Here is an 18,543-nt window from a genome sequence, read left to right on the forward strand (position 1 = left end):
ATGTCACATGAATCTGACAAACCGTCTAGGAGAAGTATGTACAAATTGATCATATGACATCAGTATAATTGTCATTCTTTCTGTTGCCAGTTGGTGGCGCTATGCCAAACATGCATTATGGGCCTGTGAATATTATCATTAACATGGTCTTCAATGACCTGTGAAATTTAAAACATTTCAAGCCATGCATGGTGAATTATGACACATTTATTGTTTATGTGGAAGGGTATTAAAATTAATAATTTCGCCATTTCGTCAAATTACAACATATCAAAAAAAAGCTTCACAATTTATAATCAGGAACATCTCGGCGTCATGTATACAAACTTTGACATGAATCGGATCAACCGTCTAGGAGGAGTACGTTAAAATTGATCATGTCCACAACGCACAAAATCTAAATTACCTCACTTCCTGTGGGCGTGGCTAATGGCATGTTAATACAAAAGTTTTTTTTTGTTTTTGGGAGTTACATACACCCACCAAATTTGGTGTGTGTATCTAAAACTATATGCCAACCACAAGTCACAGTGACATAAGGGGGCGCTATGGAGTTCCTGGGCAACGCCCGGTGCCAAGCTTTTATCCCTGTCTATTCACTGTATCACTTGACGTGTGTGCCAAATTTCCTGCGTTTTCACCCATGGGAAGCACCTCTTTTGGCATCACGATTCATGACATTTTAGTCTGCACAAAATCCCAAATACCTCACTTCCTGTTGAGCGTGGCTAATGCAATGTACATACGAAAGTTGTTCATCTTGGGGAGATACACACACCTACCAAATTTGATGCGTCTAGCTGAAAGTATGTGCCAACCACTGCCTCAATCACCTAAGGGGGCGCTACTGAGTCCCTGGGCCACGCCCGGGGCCAAGCTCTTGTACCTAACTGCTTTGCGTGACACCTGATGTGTGTGCCAAATTTCAAGACTTTTCACCCATCTTAACCCTCTAGGCGCCACAGTCGACTATAGTCGACAAGATGCGGTACTGAATAAAACGGCCGATTTAGTCAAATAGGGTGTCATATTTCGTTCTACTTCCACTCCACTAGATGGCAGACATGTCATACGTCATCCCCGAGTCAAAAAAAGGGCACGCTTTAAACAAAACTTTCTAGCTACAGCGCATTGAATCAGTGCGTGAAATACCGGAGCTAGTGTGCGTGTGAGCCACTTTGTCAGAGCGATATTGTCAACGTCAGCGAGTATTTGCATTAGATTATCGTCTAATGGCATGAAAAAAGTTTACCTGAAATGAAGTGTTGGGTCTTCTATTCGCGGACCCTGATTCTGAAGGGGAATATCTGCCTTCAGAAAATGACGGTGATTCGTTTAGTGAGGCTTCAGATGCGTCCCTGCCTTGCAATGATGCAGCTGGACAAAGTGAGAGTTTACTCCATAGTTTAGCTTACACCAAGCACAAACGTTGAATCGTTTGCCCAATGTCACTGGTGGGAATAATGTTTCACGGGTTCGGAGTGTTCATCGGGAAGTTAGCAGGGTGATAGTGGTGTGGCGAATGAGGCTGGAGGTAGCATAATGGAGGTAGCATAATGTCCATAGCGCTAGCTTCTGTCTTATGAACGCGTGCCTCTCCACAATCGCGGCGACAGTAACGTGGTGGAGCCTTTGTCTAATGCCACTGGGTATGTTAGACGAGGTCGAAGTGCTCATAGGACAGTTAGGGGGGAACGTAGTGGCAGTGTGGGGAGTCGCAATGAGAATGACAGTAGGCCTAGTCCGAGCTGCGCAAATTCTCTCCACTCGGCGCGCGCGAGGCAGATCTGGCCATGCTGCTCGCATGGTGGAGGTGGTGACACGCTCTCTCCCTCTCCCTCTCCCACACACACACACACACACATTAGGTCATGCATAGTCTATCACAAGATGATGGGAATGCCGGCCCTGTATGGATAGGGATATTCATTATCATTATCTCTACAGCAAAAGGCCTGCTACAAAAAAAATGTCAGCCATTTAGTAATGATTTACACTGTTGATTTGCTATCTACTTCCCTGATCATTTAGGACATACAGTACACTATGTGTTCCTTTTTGTGTGTTCATGTCCTTGTGATGTGTGTGTCTTTGTCAGCTAAGAAAAAAAAAAAAAAAACATCAACAAAAACAACAAAAAGAAAAAAAATACTAACATTGTCTCTTGTCTTGTCTCGTCATCTCACTCCTGATCTGTGCCTTGTCGTGGCAAATGAGCTTTTGAACTAAACAGGTCTTGTCTACTTGTGTTTGTGTGTCATCTGAATAATATATATGTGCCCCATACATGGAATCAGAGTGCCTACTGTATGTAGTAAATGGAAAATCTCTACAGCAAAAGGCCAGTCTACCGCTACATGCATTTGGTTTGTTTCTGCCATTTATTAGTAATGATTTACAGTTTGTTCACTACTTACTATTTACCTGAGCATTCAGTATTGTGCAATATAGCATACAGAAGGTGAGGGACATTTTGGGGGGAAAGAAGTGGTGCATTTTATCATTCAAACATGCGACTTTTCATGAAAATTCTATAATCCAAGATGGCCGCCACCATATGACGTCATAATATGCAAATTAGATATAAACATTTAATCTCTACATAAACGTTGGGTCATCCTTAATATTTCTCTAATTTACAGAAAGTCTCTATCTCTTATCACTTTTAAGATATAGCCTTTTGAAATGAAGATGTCAAAATTGATCGTTTCGGAAAAAAACCTCTGGCGCCTAAAGGGTTAACCACCTCAAAAAAGGAAAACGCTCTGAGACAAAGTTAATATAATAATAATAATAATAATAATAATAATAATAATAATAATAATAATCCTTACAAAAACAATAGGGCCTTGCGCCCTTCGGTGCTCGGGCCCTAATAATATTTAAAATTTAACAGGGAACAGATTAGAATGTTGGTCAAACTATAATAAGGAGAATAGCAATAATAAGCAACAATGTCAATTCAATCAATAAAATAAACAATGAAAATGAGGGAAAAAAGCAATAATAAAAAATAATGTCCATTCAATCGATACTATAAAAACAATAAGAGGGTAAGACTACATTAAGGAGAATATCAATAATAAACAATAATGTCAAATTAATCAACAGCCTAATGGAAATAAAACAATATTATGCAAACCATAACGCATAAGAAGCGCTTAAAGAACTAAGTTCATGTTGAACAGAAATGCCTTTAGATCCCCCTTAAACGACCCAAATACATTTACATTTTACATTTAAAATATACTGATCATACCTTTAATGATTCCTCATGTATGTATGTCTCTGGCCTTTCCTCTGATGTTGCTTGGGAAGCTTGTTCAGTATGGTATAAAAAGAGATGGAAAGAGAAACATAATAAAACAAAAGGAAAATAACAAAAAACAATAACTAGAAATTCAATTCCAAGGAATTACCAGTGCATGAAAATGAAAAAATATGATGTAAAATATCATACAGAGTAAAAACAAATGATGCAGATATAGTTACAATAGTGTTGCTAGGGTACATATGATAGTTGTTATGCCAAATTAAGTGGTTGCTATGCTGGTTGCTAGGGTAATTCTGTTGGTTGCTATGGTGGTTGCTAGGTTGACATTGTGGCGGTTGCTAGGTTGTTGCTAGGGTAAATCATATGGTTGCTATGGTGTTGCTAGGGTAGTTATGGTGGTTGCTATGCTGGTTGTTAGAGTAATCATGTTGGTTGCTATGCTGGTTGCTAGTTTGTCATCATAAAAGTGGTTTCTAGGCTGTTGCTAGGGTATGTATCATGGTTGCTATGCTGTTGCTATGGTACTTGAGGTGGTTGCTAGGCTGTTGCTAGGTTAGTTGTGGTGGTCGCTATGCTGGTTGCTAGGTTAAACTCATTGGTTGCTATATTGGTTGTAAATGTGGAAGTGGTTGCTAGGCTGTTGCTAGGGTATTTGACATGGTTAATAGGCTGTTGCTAGCGTATTTTACATGGTTGCTATGCTGTTGCTAGGGTACTTAAGGTGGTTGCTAGGCTGTTGCTAAGTTAGTATATACATATGTCATCTGATGATACACATTATAATGATGGGTAAATTATATCTCTGTCATGTAGCATAATCACACAATAAGCCTTTTTGTGCCATAAGGCCATCGAGTATGAAAAAATTGAATGTTCGGCGCGGTCTGCAAAGGGTTAATATAGTTGGAATGGCTGAACAGTTAAATAGGTGGATAGTTTAAATGGTTAAATTATTTAATAGGGAATTATTGTAGTGAGGACTTATTTTGAAACAGTTGTGGGCAGAGGAAACAGTTGAACAGGATGTGTAGTCTAGTAACCTCATTGTAAGTGCCATACACACTATATATTGTTTTTTTCAGCAGGGTCTAGGCTACCCAAATCTGCCACAATTTCATTTATTAATACTTGCATTGATTTAGTTTTGATTTTTAAATAATAAAAATACAAAAAGCGTATTATAAAAATTCTTATACTTTGAAATGTATCTCACCACTGCAAGCTGGCAGGTCGATTTGCCTTACATGTGTGTGTAGAGCATACTGTCCTGAATCTGGCAATATCATTGCCATGGTGGAGGGATTCTCTGGGGCTGAGCAATTTACAGACATATGTGGTGTGCGCCTTACAGAAATAAATGGCATTTTTTTATTTAGTAATGAAAAATGACCTTTATTGGCTAGTCAGAAACTTTGGGCTGTATTTTGCACACCAGCGCATGGCGTAAAACCCGTTTTCCACCCGCGCAAAGTTTAATTCGGTTTTTTGCACGTTTATTTTTTAAACATCGCGCCCAGGGGTGTGGCAATTAACAACCTAGGGAGGGCCTGGCGCGTTGTCTAAAAATCGTTATCGCACACCACCTAAACCTGGTCAGAAGTCAATAGCGAGTTGTTCATATGCTATTTTAAGAGCGCATGTCAACAGTCATATTGGCAGATGCACGCACCATCCTTCTATCATTCATGAACACACACCAGCGCACGTCCATGCAAAGCATTAGAAATTGCACGATTACAATAGGAAACATAACTAGATGTACCGCAGAGCGGTACAAAATATGACCGCCGCCCAGTCCAGCACATTTTTTCCACAAAAAGAAATCACGCTGAAAGGCCTATATGATTCTAACTGTCTCACTAAATTGCATTATCCACACTCAATTCTCACTGGTATCTGCTAGACAACAAGTACCAAAACATGATTAGTTCATAGATTCCACATGTAAAATTCATTTTATACAACCCCACCTCCATCTTGCCTGTTTATAATTCTGAGAAATTCTTGATTGTTTGTGTTATGTTTATGTTATGTGTGTGTGTGTGTGTGTGTGTGTGTGTGTGTGCGTGCGTGCTTGTGTTTGTGCCTGCGTATGTGCCTGTGCATGAGAGCGTACATATGTCTACTGTGTGAGTATGTGTCATACGTATGATTACTGTGAATGTATGTGTGTGTGTGTGTGTATCTGTTTGTGCACATGTGTGCACATGAAATGGGTTAACATGACCCCTGGAGGCAAACATACGGAAAAAAATGGTCATCCTAGGCCCTACAGTTCTCAAGATATTCACAGAGAATTGTGTCTGCCCTACCCTCCTTTCGGGGGGTCAACGAAAAATGACGGTTCCATGCTATCCATGTGGGGGTACATGCCCACCAAGTTTCGTGTACCCCGGTCTTTCAGTGTCCCGGGAATCCTTGTTGGTGTATGTCACTAAATGTACACATAAATTATTTTATTGTAAGGCCCCCCATGAACGAAAGTACTCAAAACTTGCCATGCATTCGGAGGGTGTCATAATGATCCTACACTTTTAATTTCGTGCAGTTTTGACCTTGTCAGCCAGAGATATTGTGATGAAAACACCACATTTTTTGCTTTTTAATTTTTAACTAGGTGGCGCTAATGTCGCTGCGCGGCCGTCATAATTAGAATAAAGATATTACGAAATACTGTACATCTCATGATGAGTAGTTATTCGCCATCATTTGCAAATTGGTAATGACGGTTAAAAGTGATTAGGGGAGAGGCGAGAGACACGTATGGAGCACAGCTGAAGACGCACTGTCACGAGATATAAGCAACTCCTCTGCAGGATAAATGTTGTTTTATTCAGTCATTTGAGCAATATTAGGGTAAGTGTTGCTTTTTCCAGCCTATGTTTTCGATGGTAACCCATTGTCAGTCAATAGTGAAAGTAACTGCATATAACTGTCTTCTTTGACTCACCTTGGTGAAGTTAGTTTCACTTTGCCAATGAGTTCAAATAATAGACGACTGCAAATGCGTGAAGGCTATGCTAGGTTTAAGAATGACTATTTCATACGGTCTCGCAAGCAGCCTCCTTCAAATGCACCGTTGAATGCCAAAATACGGATGCATTTATTTGACATATCGCGCTTTGTGCCGTTAAAGGGAATGACAGATTTAAATGATGTTACGCCCCAAACACACCCATATGACTGATTAAAAAACCTAGGAACACCTTGTTGCGCCATGCGCTCCACGTTTGATAACGAAACCCCTCCCAATGTGAACTGGACATCCTACTAAATTTGAATAGACTTTTGACGAGTGACGATGCACTTTAGAATGTCATGATAGGGCCCATAGTCAAAAACATACCTGTCAACTTTTTTCCAGCTTTTCCAGTCTTCCTGTTTTAATATTTTCCTGCAGCAGTTTTGTAGTACGAATTCTTGCTTTCAGCAGAGGGATAGCAACAGAAAGACACATTTTGAAATTTCCCTGTATTTTGGGTGAGTAACCCGGAAAATCTCCCTTATTTTCAATGCTCTATGTTGACAGATGGTCAGAGAACGAGAAGAGAATGAGACTGAGGAGTTGAGTCAGCGCAGGAGAGACTTGTGGCTAGATAGGATAAATAACAAACTCAGCGGAGAAAGATATCAGATAATTGATAATAGATCATTCTGATTTGTATAGTGTTTTGTTCACCTGGATTTTGGAAATGTTACAGAGAAATATGATAGCCTTTTCTGCCTCAAGACCATATAGTTGCATCATAGATCCTCCTAGAAGTTATCAGACAAGAACGATCACTGGCTAACCTACTTTAAACTACTTTAGCAAAGTCCTTGGTTGCAGGTTGTAAGCAACAGGCAAACGCAAGATACAATTGCAGTCCAATGAGATGCAGCTTTATTCTCTGCGATCATGGCAATGTTAGACAATGTCGTTGATGGAACAAATATAAGTTTGCCGACCTTGACTCAAGCGACTTGAACGCCTTGTTGCCTCCAGCTGCGACGTGTGCCGATGTATGAACAAGACAGTTAGGCTATAAATATCGGGGTAAGTTACAACTGACAATAATGACGGATCTTTACTTAATGCTATTGAGTCTATTAGATATGGGTCCACAGCGATTAAGTTTATCTACTCTTGATATTGACGAGATAAAGCCATTAGGCTACTGTGCTCTGCTCAGATCAAATCTACGCGCTACAGGTGATTTGTCACATAGAATAGCCCATAGAACTGGAATGTCATATCAACAATATGGCTGCGGCGGTGTTTGCGAATAAGCCCTATTGCTTAATGGCCCTATTGTGATGTCATCAGCCCAATGTTAAGTCTATGGGGAAATTTTGAGTAGTTTTTAATTAATAGTTTAAAAAGTATAAAAGTTACAAAGTTGAAAAGTCATACCACACGAGTCCTTTAGAAGACCTATGTTACAAAGTTTGAACAGAGTTTGTACGTTAAATTGTTCAAGTTAAATTGGATGCCGAAAAAGTGGTTGGAAGAATAATATTAAGAAGCCTAGGAAGAACAGTACAGTGCATTTTCATGCTCTGTAATTATTTGAACTTTTAATGACGAATAACCATATTGCTGTTCAATCATCTCAGTTTAATTGCCATTAAAATATATTTTTCATTGTGAGTGACAGTGTCTGAAAATTCAGTAAGCCCAATGTAAGTATTCTCACTATCTAGTGGATTGCACAGTAACAGTATTAGCAAAATGCATGTGAGTACTTGTATTACCTGCACAAGACTGAGGGAGCACAGCAACGTCTGGGCTTCTGCCTATCTGCATGTTCCATCCACTCAAACTGCTAGCAACATGCTCCAAATAATTCCTATGATAGTTATAGTACATCTGATCAGTGAAAGTCACAAATAAGTCTTCATGAAGGTTCATATATTTAATAGTTACAGTTATGGTTATAGAATTTGGCAGACGCTTTTGTCCAGTGACTTACAGACTAAGAACCTTATACCTAAAATGAACAGTAAACAGTTTTTAAAAGATGGTAAACCAACATTAAGCAAAATAATAACAATATTGTAAGTACAATATCAAATATCAATAATGACAACAAACAAATGTTCATATTTAAAGGACCAGTGTGTAGGAAATAATGGAAAATGAATTGCAACCATTGCAAAAATTATCACCATATGTCATCAGAGAGTAAGGAAACACGATGAATTGAAGTAATGGCTTATTTGACAACCTGAGCATCGCCATTGGCTATTCAACAGGAACAGAACAGTCTGAAAAGTATCCGTATACTTGCAGAAAATACTTGTGCGAGCAGCAGAGATTCGTAATGGCAGAATAGCTTTGCAATTCAAAGACAAGCAACTGTGGAAGGTTTAGTACCTGTGGAATATATTTGTAAGTGAAGGACATATGAGTAATACTTAAAATCGTGTTATTTTTTTGTTAAATCACAAATTAGTTTTACAGTTACAAATCTTGATGCACACACACACACAATACATATGAGACACTTCTCATCCCTAAGGTGGTGCAAAAGTCTGTGCACTTGCAGAAAAGATTTGTAACTGTAGGACAACTTTTTGTGCGTAGAATAGTGATTTGTAATTGTAGAATATGTTTGTAATGGTAAAATATTTTTAACTGTAGGATGATTTGTAGCTGTAAAACCGATCCGTACCTGTAGAATAGATTTGTAAGAGTAGGGCATATTTGTAATTTTGACAATTACTTGTACAGATCATTTTTACAGTTACAAATAATTTCTACCGTTTCAAAACGTGATACACACGTACAAAACTTTTGAGTCTAATATTCTTCCATATATTACGAGACAAATAGCCGTTCATTGAACAGGGGCTGTGATGTAATGGAAACCCTTTTGCGTAGCCAAGTAGGCCTAGCCTACATTGAGTTATTGTTAAATTATGCATTATTTACTTTTTATTAAATTCATAGGCTGGAATGCCTTGAGTCGCGGCAACAATTGTGTTTAAATGTAGCCTGCTTCAGCCTAAGCTCGAAGGGGTGGCAAGCGAATGAGCTTGAGAGCGAGTGTTGGAGTCTTTGCCAACAGTATTAATCCAACAAATATAATAAAATATTAAGAGGTCTTATTTCATTGAGTTAAATCAAAACAATGTCTTGCTGGTGGACTGATAGCTCTACTGGCAGGCAATTGAATGAATTATTTCCCCGTCTTATATTTGGGGACCGGTGTTACAGTACATGGCTACTGGCTTCCATGTTAACTGGCTTGGTTGATGACGTTTCACGATTGATGACGAGTCTTTGACAGATGTGGCTGCTTGCAGATTTGTCACTTTCTGATATCATGTTTAAATGTCAAAATTGTCTGTAGGCCTAGAACATGCACTGAATCTATATGCCACCCAAAAAACAAACACCTAAATAGCATAACCACTAATAATTTGTACTGCTAGCTTGATAATCAGACGTCTACCTACTTTTGCACCATCTAAACCAGCTGACGGCACAGAAATTGACTTGAGTTGTACGATTAAAAAGATGTCAGTTAATGTTATTATCATTGTAACAAGTTAACATAGCTGACCATGTTATCTGGCTACCATGTTATCTTGCTACCTTTGCCCAAGCCATTTAGTAGGCCTTCAAAGTTTTTAAGGTTTACAAGCGTTTCACTGAGGTTAGGCTGTGGCCGCCCCTACCTGAAGTGTCGGTAGAGGCACGATCGCCAGCAATTAAATCAAATATAAATGTGTTGCCTAGGCTAATTGTGTATCCTTTTGTCCAACCTTTTCTTTTAAGAATTCAGTTCATGAAACACAGGCACTGAAATGCACACTGCAATGGGCAGGAGAAGTCTCGTGTCCATATTTTACACAAAATTTGCGCACAGTGAGAGTCAAAACTTATAGGGCTTATAGGCTATATGTTAATGTTGCTGACATGTAAACATGGGTAAACATGGGTTTGATGTTTTTTTGATACTTTATTTCTAAATTCTGGTTAAGTGGTGCTTCTCCTGTGACGCAACAGGTTAATGACACATTGCTGTTTCACACAAGTAAGCAAGCTGATCTGATGTGTTGGCCTTTCTCTGCTGGCTATTGTGATGGAAATAAGATGTCTATTCAGTGGATTAAGGGGAGGGGAGGGGTGGTGTATTAGCACAGAAAGCACAAAAGTCAGATGAGGGGGAATGGTATGGTCTCTTGACCACTGTCAATGGCAACAGATTTTGTGCTTGAGATTCACATAGAAACGGTTGTTCAGATACATTCTAAAGAATGTTGGATTCAAGTTCAGTGTGTTTGGCGAAGCTTGTTCCTCGGCATAAGCCAATGAAAACGGTAACAATTACATTTAAAAAGACATTACGCAAAGTGTCTTCTCTCATTTTGGCAAGTAGCCGTATAATAAACGGGATAATGTTAAGAACGCCATTATCGGGAAAATAAGCCCCAACAGGACGAACTGGACCCCGATGCAAACTGGACCCCGATGTATTTTTATGAAGTTATACATTATCCCTAATAGCTATGTCACTGCGTACCAAGGCCATTGATTAACAGTCATTAATTAATATAGGCCTATCAGCCATGTCAAATCCAAAAGCAACAATCTTTTTTTAAAAATCAGAGTATACTTTTCAAAAAATAATATTTTGCCGTTCTTAAATTAGTCTACTTCCACGGGGAAAAAATGCATGTATTTCTTAACAGGTAGGCTACCTAGCATCTTGAACCTTTCTTATATCAACTTAAAGTCTGATCAAACTTGATTCAAAGGCAGTCCATAATTCAAATGAAATAGTTTTCTAACAAAAAAGTCTAAACTTCAGCTCCTAGACCATTATTCAAGTGCTTATTTTTTTTCAAAGTAGCCTAGGCCTTTGAAACACGCACTCGGAGACAGTATGCACGTTTGATGCGCTTGTGATGTGATGTGATGTACAGTAGTCTACTTTATGCAGATATTTGGTAGGCCAGATTGAAGCCATGAAGATATGATTTCAACTTTGTGTGTCTCTCTCTCTCTCTCTCTCAAAAAAAAAGAAAACACACCATATGCCTAACAAGTAGCCTGCACCCTAATTAAATAGCTGAGTTGCAAAGGTTTCTTATTTAACTTTGAGGGTAATAATGTTGAAAGATGTCAGGCCTGGAAAATTGAAAATTTTTAAATTTAAAATGTAAAAATTGACAGTGGCCTGGAAGTTAAGTTCAACATTGCAATAAAACTGAATCGAGTCAAGGCTACGGAATGATTTGATAACGTGTTGGTCATTTGTGAAGAGACACATGGATTATGCTGATAGCATAATCCATGTGTCTAGCCATGCAAATAAATCACTGTTTTACACAAATCACATGGGCTAGCCATGCAAATAAATCACTGTTTTACACCATTTACGAGGCTCAATGTATCTCCACACTTCATTGGTAGACTTCTGAGGGCCCTGACATTTAAAACGAGACATTGAGAAGTTTGAAAAAGCACTGGTAGTTTACTACAGACAGTATCTTCATGAAGTTTAGCGTTTGCAGCCATCTTGAATTTAGTCACGATAAGTCGAGCGACGAGTAAGAATGAACAGGTATGATAAGGGATCAGATTCCAAAAATAATTCCGTGGAAATGCATGGATTCCAGTTGCTACTACTGGAAGAAACTGGAATCCATGCATTTCCACTGAATTATTTTTGGAATCTGATCCCTTATCATACTTCGTGAAGATACTGTCTGCTTAAATCGTCTTGTAAGTAAACTACCAGTGCTTTTTCAAACTTCTCAATGTCTCGTTTTAAATGTCAGGGTCCTCAGAAGTCTACCAATGAAGTGTGGAGATACATTGAGCCTCGTAAATGGTGTAAAACAGTGATTTATTTGCATGGCTAGCCCGATACCGAAGCACCACCATTGAAAAAGCTGTTGGTAGCATCGGCTAACTAGCGCCAGATTTTGGAGTGCAGGGGACAAGCCGAGATGGGCTATGAGACATACGTTCACACTCGGTATCATGTTTCAACACACTTTAGGTCAATATCACACCGGAATTCTCCTTTAAGAAACCAACTTTTAAAATGTTCCCGAACCCCCGCTTATATAGGAGGTTTTACTTCTGGGCTAAAGCCACAAATGTTTTCAACTTCTAGCAATGCCTCTGATTATTATTATTATTATTATTATTATTATTATTATTATTATTATTAATATTATTATTATAAAGTGCTTAGAGCCGCACAGAGGTTGATCCGCCAAGCTTCAACAAGTGAGGTATGGTTAATTAAATCCATTGACAGGTCATTGCTCCTGCCAAATGGATCGCCGAACGGGCAGTCCACACCAGCGATGCCACAGCCAAAGCCGTATATGGCTCTCCATATACGGCTCCATATCCGGCTCTGGCCGCACCGGACTTAAGCTGCCACCTAGTGGCGACGGTTGTAATCCATTTCACGAAGCTGCGTGAAACACGCGGAGCGTGAGTGAAACGACGATTTCAAAATAGCACCCACTGTAAAACATGATGAACGCTTTTTGTAACGTTTGCCTGCAAGACATTTACTATACAGTTGAACAGTGTACAGTGGGCAGTGCTTCGACTTAGCCAGCTTCCCTCGCGGTCCGCGCGCGGGATCACGCGGCATCATGCGACTTTAATTTGTATTTTTCCAGTGACGCTGCAACGACGCTGCAACAACCGGCAGAGGTCTCAAGTGAGCAGGGTGTCTCATAAAAAGAAATGGAGCTGGAAAACCCTACACAGACTTCACTACAGACTTTAGCAGACTGGTTTAGAAATAATTTAATAGCCAGAAATATGCCTGCCCTGCCCTAATAAAGAAATATTTGGTTAACGGCGAGTGAATCCCGTTTGCAGCCGTAGAAGAAACGCAGGACAAATTAAACATTCTGGTTTTCTCCGAGTGGAACGATGATAGACAGACATCATTTGGACAAAATATAGAGCATATTAACCTCCGTTGCTCAGCCAAATGCCTTCCTGTTACGTCCTGTTATCACGGAGTTACAGACGATAAACTATTTTTGATGGTCACAAGTTTACTTCATTAGCGTTTATTTCTTTGATTATTGAAGAGTGTTTTTCATTTAAAGGCTTGACTTCGTGCTTATTCAGAAGAGCATTTAGTGCTCTCCCCAATCCCAGACGTTCACATTGCATGTTTGTTTGTAATGGATGCAATCGCGAGATACGCTTGTCATAGGCGCCGATACCGTGGGTGCTCCGTCTCTCGGGCACCCACTGAAAACATTGAGCACCCACGTGTGCCAGCTTACAGTCCCGGCTAAATTTACATTCATTTAAAATCAAACATCGCAGTTTATGTTAAATTCAGCATCTCTCATAATGTGATTGGATATGTTGCTGTCAATTCCCTACTTCATATACTAACCACCAATGAGAGCGTCTCTCGTATGAAAATTCCTGACACTTCCCACCTGAAGAATTAACGCAAGGCTTTGTCGGGTCTTCAGCCCCGAATGTTTAAAATGTATATAGCCCTGAATATCATTTTAAAAGTAGTCTGACAAAGCTTATTGTTTTGTGACACAGCTAAACACTGGTACCTCATAGAACGTCTATAACATAGCCTAGGTGGTCGCAACTCACAAAAGTAAAGCAGATAGAAAGAACTCACGCAAATCTAGCCTACAACACGCAGACAGCTTTATGCGCAGGGGAGAGAGCGTGCGCGGGCGCACTGTGCTTTATGATTGTTGCCTTCTGATTGTATCTTGCTAATTCACTGAACTGCATTAGGTGACACAAATGGTATTGCCTTTATCTTATAACTCCTTGTCTGAGCGACTACCAGGCCTATGGTTTTTAAAAGTCAGATGTTCCCTGACAAAGACATTCGAAAATTAAGAATGTTTATTGACTTTAAAAATACACTAATTTTTGCAAACTCCCTTCATTCAACCCTTGAAGACATCGCGGTCTGGTGCGGTATGTAGATCGGAAGATGCGCTCTTCCGATCTATCATCGCGGTCTGGTGCGCTATGTAGATAGGAAACCAGTAGGTGGAGAAACCAGAAGGCACACAACACCGGAACGATTTTAAGGCTATTTCGCATAGGCTACTCAAAGGTGCTATTTCACACGCATTATAGCGACCCCCACTCACCGGGGTTAGGTGGAAGGTGTTAATAGACGATTGGCGTAGCCTACAGTGGACTAGGGCTGTCAAAATTGCTCAAAAATGACGTTCGAATATCCCCTCTAAAATAAACACATGTATTTGAATATATTGGAATATCTAGGCTATATTATTTGCGCATTATGTCAGTGTTGCGCATCATGTCATTTGTTTTTAACTTTTTGTATGGTTATTGCTTGACAGGGGGGATCCCAAGCAGCTTTCAGCCATAAGGCATTTCCTAATTCACCCGACACTGATATTCAAAATGTTGAAACTATTTCGGCATAGCCTATAAGCAGTTTAATTAAATGTAATGTTAGTTGTAAACAAACGGGCTACTTGGTGAGGCTTGGCCTCACAGATGCGCTCGTGCCTTAACTCGTTGAGTGCCAAATGCGTTGAGTGCCAAAAAGCGTAATATTACGTTTTTAGCTTTTTTTTTTAATTACGAAACTAGACACTCTAACACACCTTATATGTGATTTTAGGAACTCTGTGATGAATGGAAATTAAATATATGACAATCGAAAACTCATGAAAACGCACAATCTGGACATTTTATCTGGACATTTTATCATAATTCGGTTGCCGCTTTGCGTCGAATCAGTGACGCATGCACGTCAGGTCAAAACCAGGCCATTTTCGTGGGTTTATCACTAGGTGGCAGTCTCGCCAGGTCTCGCTGATCACTTCCCGGAAAGTTCACACAAGTAAGTAACAGGCAACACTTCATATTTCATGAAAGACGTTATATCTCCATTTCTAGAAAAAACAGCGATTTTGATGAAAACTACCACTGTTTAGCTTGGGACTTCTCAGGAACAGAGGCGTGTAGAAATACACTGTTTGCACCCACCGAGAGCTTAAAGTCTCACCTTTTAATCGAGCTATTGTATGTGTTCATAGCTATAACACAGAATATGCTGTGGCTGTACAAAAAGAAAAATTGCATCAGACAATTTTTCCAAAGGGTCTATGAATTGTTAATCCGGCCCTGCCCCCAACGAACACAACTTTCCACCTCTGAGACAGCTGAAAAGAAGTCTAGAGGACTCCTAACTCACTAAGACCTACTTACTGTAGGCTGCGCAAACCACAGGCCTTTTTTTGACTGCATTCGAGGCAAGCCTTCTGTTGAAGAATTTTATATAAATCCTGCGCTAACAGTAATCATCCTACCCCCCGCTACCACAGCTGTGGATAGTGTGGCATGCTCACGCTTTATGTCTTCTTGCAAACTAGGCCTATAGCCCAACCATTTACGTCTTCAAAAAAGGATGGATGTACAAGTTTTCTCCTGTGCCTACGATATTTAATCCAGTGTTTTGTCAAGTTGCAAAATGCTATTCGTTTTAACAAATTTTTATGATAGTATGAAGTACTTTTTGTATAGGGTACTATCTTAATTGCTTTATACTCAATACTTGACCAATGGCTATTGCATCTGTCTATTGAAAGTGAGAATGTGGCATGTGATCTACTGTGTAGGCTTCATAAAATAAAATAAACAGATTGCTAATGGCCTACAAGCTGTGGGGTATACTACGAAGCACGTTAGACATATCTAGGCTATGTAGACATATCAAGGCTTGACAAAGCCTTGACTCAGGGGTATACGTTAAGTGATACTACGATATCAGTTATGTGATATATTTTTCAAACTAGGCTTTCAGCTCAGATCTGTGCGCGTTCTCGGTGTTGGGATGACTTTGGCCAATCGTGTAACGTGGAGACGCACAAGACCGCCTGTATTTAAAAACAATTACTTCCGCATTCATGAGCGATAGCTTTATCTACACTGCGGTCATTTTTTGTGTCTAACCTATAACATCAAATAAATCAATTGCCATCAGTTGTTGTATGGTATGCACGTCCATAGTGGGATATTTGCACGCACAGCACTATTAAAGTGCATTCGAGATCCAAAATGTTAGTAGAGGCGGAGCTCCACCTGTAAGATATATGACAGAATCCTACACGTGAGATAACTTCGTTTAAGACAATTGATTGGTCAGTCTGCGGTAGATTACACGATTTGAGCTATAATTTAGCACATAACCTCCTCCCGACCAGGTTTGGTTGACAGCATAAGATGCCATGGTGATATAGCGACACTAAAACAAATCCACTTTCGTGTCACAGCATACCCTAGCTTTGAGCGCAACATACCTCGCTAACCCACTAATCGAGATTCGTAGTACACCCCACTGATCTGGGGTGCGTTTCCCGTACAACTACGGAGGTTAGCTTTTTACTAACAGGATGCATCGTTCAACTAACCAACATGTAAGTTACGACTGTTTCCCAAAACTGTCATAGGCCTACTTACATAGTACTGTAAGTTTGGACCATGATAGTTTCCAAACTTCAGTAGTCTGGACTAAGGTGGTTAATGACGTTTAGTAGCACGTGAACGGGCACCTGCACATACTTCTGTGGCGCATTGCGTTAAGGCCGACAGATGACAGCCGCCGTTGCACAGCAGTTACCAGCCCCCTGTCCAAGAGTTCGAATCTGGGTTTTGACCACAATATTGACATTGTTGTTTACCTAAGTTTATCTTATGTGCAGATCATATTATCAAAATCAGAATCAGCCTTCTTGGCTTGGTTTGCGTAAACTAACAAGGACCCCCCCCCCCCCCCCTCCATGAAAATCAAAGGCTACATATTCTCAGCTGACTCGTCAAAAAGTGCGCACCACCTTATTATTATCTGCAGGTGTGTGACTTTTACTTACGTGCACATGGCTGCAAGTTGACTTTTAATTTATGTATTTTCTGCCTTGGGCATTTTAAAATATGGATGTATGGTGGTTAGAAGTGTATATCAATTAGAAACTTAAATATATTTATAATTATTAATTTGCAAACAAATAACTGGCGTCAGTGACGTCTTTGACATGAAGATCCCTGGAACTATGCTTCTACTAGCATTCTACCACAGGTCGAGAGGTGTAGTTTTAACTACACAACTTTACGATAGTGGTTGCAAACGTTCGTTGCTACTATGGTTTTGGGAAACACTAACGTAGTGTAACGATGCATTGGACTATGTAAGTTCCAAATATGAATGTAATTCTGCGGCATAAAGCAGATGTATTTGTTTATTGTACAGAAAAATAAAAATGACATTGCTTGCAGTCAAGAAGTAGGGCAAATTAATTTACGAAACCAAAACATGGGTCATAGTTGTCTAAGCCTCTATAGCGTAGCCTGTTAAAAATGTCGCAGAAGCCTACCCAAGGCTACAGATTAATTCTGAACAGTTATTTCTCTACTGGCTCAATTATCACACCACTGTTTTGATTTGCGTAGTTGCGTTAACCCAACACTGACAATATTGTAGACAGCAAATTTCGATTTCCGTTACCACCGTGTAGTCAAGCCTTAAGCCAGTGGTCCCCAAACTTTTTCTTCCGAGGGCCAGCTTACTATGCCTGGCTGTAAGAGAGGGCCAGAGACTCGGAGTATATCAGAAACCATAAATAGCTTAGTGCTGTGAACAACAGCAGTCTACCTTAGTTGAATATTCCATTACATTTAATCTATAGGCTATTGCAATTTAATACCATTGTTAGCTGTGTTTATATTGTATATATTTATAGGGTATTATTTGAACATTGTTAGCTGTGTTTATATTATATTATATTTATAGGGTATTATTTGAACACTTTTGTTTTGTACAATTATAACATTGAGATTTAATACTTTTACATTTACAATTCTTTAAGAAAACTATTTTGCTTTAATATGTAAACAAGTGAGTTTCTGGGTTATTAAAGGTGCTCTAAGCGATGCTGGGTAACGTCACTTCTGTTGACTTTCAAACAAAACAGAGAGCTAGCTCGCTACTTCCTGCCCCTCCCTCCCGTGCTGCTCCTGTGCAATTGAAACTCTACTAAACGGGCATCTCGTCTGTGATTTGCTGGAACAGTTTGTTATGTTTGCCCAGGTTGTTTTTGTTGTCGTTTTTGGAGCCTGGGCTGTCCACAGAGATCACGTTTTTTTACAGTGTATTCAGGACACAGACAGCTAGCGGTTGGTTAGGTGATGCTTGCAGTAAGTGACATAAAGTGTTTTAGCCTAAAAAATGTGTGGCATCGCTAAGAGCACCTTTAAGATACATTTAGTAGAGTTTGAC

At 39.7% G+C, this 18,543-nt stretch overlaps 1 protein-coding gene across 6 annotated transcripts in view; it reads right to left on the reverse strand.

The window, feature by feature from the left end:
- The window catches only part of spag17 (sperm associated antigen 17), a 281,640-nt gene that overhangs the window by 145,216 nt on the left and 117,881 nt on the right, over positions 1-18,543 (reverse strand). For all 6 annotated transcript variants that reach the window (XM_042056132.1, XM_042056130.1, XM_042056131.1 and 3 more), the window contains 2 exons: positions 8,009-8,103; positions 3,260-3,318 (listed from right to left, as the gene is read on the reverse strand). In XM_042056132.1, coding sequence (XP_041912066.1) covers positions 3,260-3,318; positions 8,009-8,103 — 154 coding nt within the window. The remainder of the gene's footprint in view (positions 1-3,259; positions 3,319-8,008; positions 8,104-18,543) is intronic.

The sequence above is a fragment of the Alosa sapidissima genome, chromosome 12 (genome assembly GCF_018492685.1).
Source record: "Alosa sapidissima isolate fAloSap1 chromosome 12, fAloSap1.pri, whole genome shotgun sequence".
NCBI lineage: Eukaryota > Metazoa > Chordata > Actinopteri > Clupeiformes > Clupeidae > Alosa > Alosa sapidissima.